Source organism: Sinocyclocheilus rhinocerous, unplaced genomic scaffold (genome assembly GCF_001515625.1).
Source record: "Sinocyclocheilus rhinocerous isolate Xijiao unplaced genomic scaffold, SAMN03320098_v1.1 scaffold111, whole genome shotgun sequence".
Lineage (NCBI taxonomy): Eukaryota > Metazoa > Chordata > Actinopteri > Cypriniformes > Cyprinidae > Sinocyclocheilus > Sinocyclocheilus rhinocerous.
In genome coordinates this window covers 1,642,587-1,648,393 of record NW_015642811.1, presented here as the reverse complement: position 1 = coordinate 1,648,393, position 5,807 = coordinate 1,642,587, and the positions used below count along the sequence as shown (strand labels likewise).

At 35.2% G+C, this 5,807-nt stretch overlaps 1 protein-coding gene across 9 annotated transcripts in view; it reads left to right on the top strand.

The window, feature by feature from the left end:
* Positions 1-5,807, top strand: part of atp8a1 (ATPase phospholipid transporting 8A1) — a 170,256-nt gene that overhangs the window by 44,194 nt on the left and 120,255 nt on the right. For all 9 annotated transcript variants that reach the window (XR_001641819.1, XM_016573661.1, XM_016573662.1 and 6 more), the window contains exon 2: positions 3,682-3,796. Coding sequence is in view for 8 of the 9 variants with exons in the window: in XM_016573661.1 (XP_016429147.1) it covers positions 3,682-3,796 (115 nt within the window). In the remaining variant the exon portion in view is untranslated. The remainder of the gene's footprint in view (positions 1-3,681; positions 3,797-5,807) is intronic.

The following is a 5,807-nucleotide window of genomic DNA, read 5'->3' as shown; positions in this document are numbered from 1 at the left end:
TATTTATATTTATATATTATGTGTGTGTGTGTGTTTGGTTTAACTTAAAGAAATAAGGATAGAAATATATGACCATTTTAGAAGTAGAATGTAATTATCAAAGTAACAACAAGAACAATACAAATTTATTAAAACATTTTTAAAGAATATCACAATTTTCCATCCATGTTTTGGCACCACATTGAAATTATTACAAGAAATTATTAAATTGTACATTTAAAAGATTAATTAAATTGTTAAACATTTATGAATTGATTTGTTTACCATCATTTTTGGTAATACATTAATGTATGGCATTACACTTTTTTTTTGTATGAATATGTCTGAGGGAAATGAGCTGTTTAAGTGAAGGGAATGTGGTCTTTCTTCTCGTTTAATCCATAAAACACTTAATGTCGAAAGCTGTGTTACTATAATGAATTTTAGGTTTCATTTTGGCGTGTTGTATGATATTTTTGTGTTTCCGTGACATTAAAAGATATGAAGAGATCGTGCGGTCTCTCTCTTTTATAAGCCATTGATGCTTATTATGACGAAACGTGTAATGTAATAAGCTTATTTGAAGTTAACATTGGCGTGTTGAATGGGTATTTATATTTATATATTATGTGTGTGTGTGTGTTTGGTTTAACTTAAAGAAATAAGGATAGAAATATATGACCATTTTAGAAGTAGAATGTAATTATCAAAGTAACAACAAGAACAATACAAATTTATTAAAACATTTTTAAAGAATATCACAATTTTCCATCCATGTTTTGGCACCACATTGAAATTATGACAAGAAATTATTAAATTGTACATTTAAAAGATTAATTAAATTGTTAAACATTTATGAATTGATTTGTTTACCATCATTTTTGGTAATACATTAATGTATGGCATTACACTTTTTTTATACACTGTAAAAAATCCAATTAACAAAATGTTGGAAGGGCAAAAATATTGAAGTTGAGCTAATTTTTTTGCTTTGGCTTAGTTGAGAGGACATATTATATTAAGTCTACACAAATTAGCTATGCTAATGTTGACTGAACTAATAAAAACGAATCCAGCCAACACTTGAGATCATTCTGCACGTGCACGAGCCTGAGTGACTTCGCGGGAGAAACAGCGCCATCTTGTCAAGTTTTCCGAACGAGAATAAACAACTGAATCCTTTCACAAGGCTGTTATCAAAGCAGACTGCGTCTCAGTCAGTTCCCTAGATAGTGAATCATTAGATCGTGCACACAAAATGTTTGACCAATTAAATAATTTTAGTTGAATGGACTATAAAACTATTTCAGTAAAGGTTGAGCCAACTATAAAAATAACATTTCAGGCAACACTTTGAAGACAGAAATTGACTGAACGTAAAATTTCTGTGGAACTTGTTACTAAATAATAATTAGTTGAAACAGCTTGAAATTTTTTACAGTGTAGTCTGTGTACTCCCTGACAGTAAAATAAGCCACTGTAAACCTATATTACAGGTTCAGTTATGCAAAAAATATATATATACTGTGAATGAAACCATCTTAAAAATACTGTGAATTTTAAGATTTTGTCTTAACACTTAGTACACCTGTGTAAAGCAGAACTGATGTTAACTACTGGAGAATTCAAACCACCATGACAGTTTTGTGGGTACACTTGTTCCTGAAAAGCTTGTTTTGTTTTGTCTTGTCATGTGTCTTTTTTGTGTATGCTTACTTCCTGTAATGTGTCATTAGCTACACTGCATCACTGCACATGGTTGCACACAACAACACGAACTTGTGTTTACAAAAGACATTTCGGAAAATCTGTGAAACCAAAAGATAGCGGCTCCGAGACTGGCAGTTTCTTAAAGATAAAGGAGAAGTATTTTCTGCACCACCAGCATCAGCAACATGAAATTGCAAACATTTTTCTTCTAACACTCACCTTGTATTGCATTGGTTGGTCAAACAGAGTCCCACCCCACACTCACACCATTGATTGAGCCAGGACGCTCAAACAAACAGAACAATATTTTGCCTATAAAGGGAGTGGAGGTTAACTCCCCAAATTCATTAAATTGCGCACTGATGATGAACATGCGCTCATGTCACACCCCCGGCTGTTAAAAACAAACCGTGCATTCATGATTTTGGAATCTGCATCCACAGGCTTGTAAATTGGATTTAGGTTGAACAACAGTTTTCTGGTCGTGTTTGATTTTAATTGAGGTCAAGAGGTCAGAAGTAAAGGTTGGTATGACAGCACACCATTTTCTGTTAGGTGCTCAAGTTTGAATGTGTTTAATGTTATGTTGCTCTCATTCTCATATTGCTTCCCGCTGTTGTTTTAATAACAGTGATCCTCAGATGAGCATAGCCAATTTACTGTGTGCCATCTGCATTATTTATCAGCGCAACTATTAATTATTTATTGAGCACTGTCATGAATGGGGCTGTTGTCTGGTTTTCCTTTGCTAAAGTAAGGAAACTTTGCTTCCTTTGTTCTTGTAAACAAACGTTGTTTTTTTGCGAGACTCAGTCTCTTGTGAACGCGCATACGAAAGTTAGCGGAAGTTACACAAAACTGTTTATATAGTTTTAAATATGGATATTTTTTATACAAAAAGCATCGATTCACTACAGGAGGCCTTTGTTCTCCCCCGGAGCCGTGTGAGGCACATTTTAATATGGATGGATGTGCTTTATTTGACTACTTTTGGACTGTTGAACAAAAACACCTGCCCATGCCATTATAAAGCTTGGAAGAGCAAGGACAATTTTTTATATAACTCTGATTGGATTTGTCTGAAAGAAGAAAGTCATATACACCTAGGATGCCTTGAGGGTGAGTAAACCATGGACTAATTTTCATTGTTGGGTGAAACTAACTCTTTAACTTTGACTCATTTGATGTAAATAAGAATTTGGTGAACGTTTGTAAGTTGTATGGATACCATGAAAGTTTTCTTTTTTCTTCCATGCTCTAAATTAGTTGCAAACTGTATTAACTTAAGCCAGTTAAAGTGTAGCCTGTAATAGACTGAGCTAGTATTATCACTGCTCTCTGTCTGTGTGTGTGTTGGGGTGTGAGTGTACGCGCATGCGCATGCGCGTGTGGATGCCTGCTGGCGAATCTGTTTGAGCTGCCCTTCTTTCATCTGTTCCCTTGGGCTCAGTGTGCCTGTAATATCACACATTTCTTTTTCCACTGACTGTCACCACACCAGCCCTAATAAAGACTTAATCTACCTGGAGATCTGAATTCTAGGGACCAGGACATATCATCATTTATATTCACAAGATTTATGTGTTTTATTTATAGAGTAAAATACATAATCATTTTTATCTAGTTATACATTGTTTATTTATAAATGTATTTAATTGTTTAACTTTATTTTGAGTTATTTAGGACCCTCTTAATGTCATCAGCTAAGCTACTCTATAGGAGTCACACGCTGCAGAAAAGCTTCAAGCGGTTATCGGTCAAGTCTTTAGCTCCTCAGGGTCTGACACTCGTTAAAGATGTAATCTTTATTGTAATCTTGTTAAAGGCGATTTGTTTTCAGTGGCTGGGAGATCTGATCTGTCTTGGTATAAATAGCCCTTACTTTAAAAAAAAACAAAGGCTGATATTTCATAATAGCTAAATGCTCATTTTTGCATGCTTAATTACATTTAGCGTTATTTCTCTCTGTCTCTCTCTCTTTTCTTGCCTCAGGTTATGAAAAGACAGAAGACACATCAGAAAAGACTTCTTTAGCAGACCAGGAAGATTCCAGACTAATTTTTATCAATCAGCCCCAGTTCACCAAGTTCTGCAGTAATCGTGTCAGGTACGTGTGCTTCCATGTGTATTGTATTAGAAGCACAAAACGAGGATTTGTAAAGAAAAATGTCGGAGGATTTCGAATATAAGCCAAGAGGAGGCTGGTTTTCCTTTGCTAAAGTAAGGAAACTTTGCTTCCTTTGTTCTTGTAAACAAACGTTGTTTTTTTGCGAGACTCACACCACGTGAGCTACACCTATGTTCGGCGACATCCACCGGAAAGGCAGTCTCTTGTGAACGCGCATACGAAAGTTAGCGGAAGTTACACAAAACTGTTTATATAGTTTTAAATATGGATATTTTTTATACAAAAAGCATCGATTCACTACAGGAGGCCTTTGTTCTCCCCCGGAGCCGTGTGAGGCACATTTTAATATGGATGGATGTGCTTTATTTGACTACTTTTGGACTGTTGAACAAAAACACCTGCCCATGCCATTATAAAGCTTGGAAGAGCAAGGACAATTTTTTATATAACTCTGATTGGATTTGTCTGAAAGAAGAAAGTCATATACACCTAGGATGCCTTGAGGGTGAGTAAACCATGGACTAATTTTCATTGTTGGGTGAAACTAACTCTTTAACTTTGACTCATTTGATGTAAATAAGAATTTGGTGAACGTTTGTAAGTTGTATGGATACCATGAAAGTTTTCTTTTTTCTTCCATGCTCTAAATTAGTTGCAAACTGTATTAACTTAAGCCAGTTAAAGTGTAGCCTGTAATAGACTGAGCTAGTATTATCACTGCTCTCTGTCTGTGTGTGTGTTGGGGTGTGAGTGTACGCGCATGCGCATGCGCGTGTGGATGCCTGCTGGCGAATCTGTTTGAGCTGCCCTTCTTTCATCTGTTCCCTTGGGCTCAGTGTGCCTGTAATATCACACATTTCTTTTTCCACTGACTGTCACCACACCAGCCCTAATAAAGACTTAATCTACCTGGAGATCTGAATTCTAGGGACCAGGACATATCATCATTTATATTCACAAGATTTATGTGTTTTATTTATAGAGTAAAATACATAATCATTTTTATCTAGTTATACATTGTTTATTTATAAATGTATTTAATTGTTTAACTTTATTTTGAGTTATTTAGGACCCTCTTAATGTCATCAGCTAAGCTACTCTATAGGAGTCACACGCTGCAGAAAAGCTTCAAGCGGTTATCGGTCAAGTCTTTAGCTCCTCAGGGTCTGACACTCGTTAAAGATGTAATCTTTATTGTAATCTTGTTAAAGGCGATTTGTTTTCAGTGGCTGGGAGATCTGATCTGTCTTGGTATAAATAGCCGTTACTTTTAAAAAAAAACAAAGGCTGATATTTCATAATAGCTAAATGCTCATTTTTGCATGCTTAATTACATTTAGCTTTATTTCTCTCTGTCTCTCTCTCTTTTCTTGCCTCAGGTTATGAAAAGACAGAAGACACATCAGAAAAGACTTCTTTAGCAGACCAGGAAGATTCCAGACTAATTTTTATCAATCAGCCCCAGTTCACCAAGTTCTGCAGTAATCGTGTCAGGTACGTGTGCTTCCATGTGTATTGTGCAAACATCGGTTTCCTCAAACAAAGGCTGAACAGGCCTTCATGGTGACCACGGGGATGATGAACTTCAAGAAGGTGGAAGAAGCGAGTGAAATGTTGTTTATAAAAACTTGTTCAACACTGGAATTTATTGATTAAAATATTGTAAGTGTAACTACATGTATTCTTTTACCTAGTATTTCTTTTTGTAGTTTAATTTCATGATTAATACTTTTATTTAGCAAAAATGGGTTACACTTTATTTTACGCTGTCCTTGTTACAGTGTAATTAATTATAGGCCTACATTTAAGTAATGCGTTTCTATTATTCAAAGAGTTCTGAAAAATAATATATCATGGTAACCACAAAAATATTAGGCAGCACAGCTATTTTTAACATGTTTCTCGAGCAGCAAATCAGCATATTAGAATGATTTCTGAAGGATTATGTGACACAGAAGACTGGAGTAATGGCTGCTAATTCAGCTTTGCC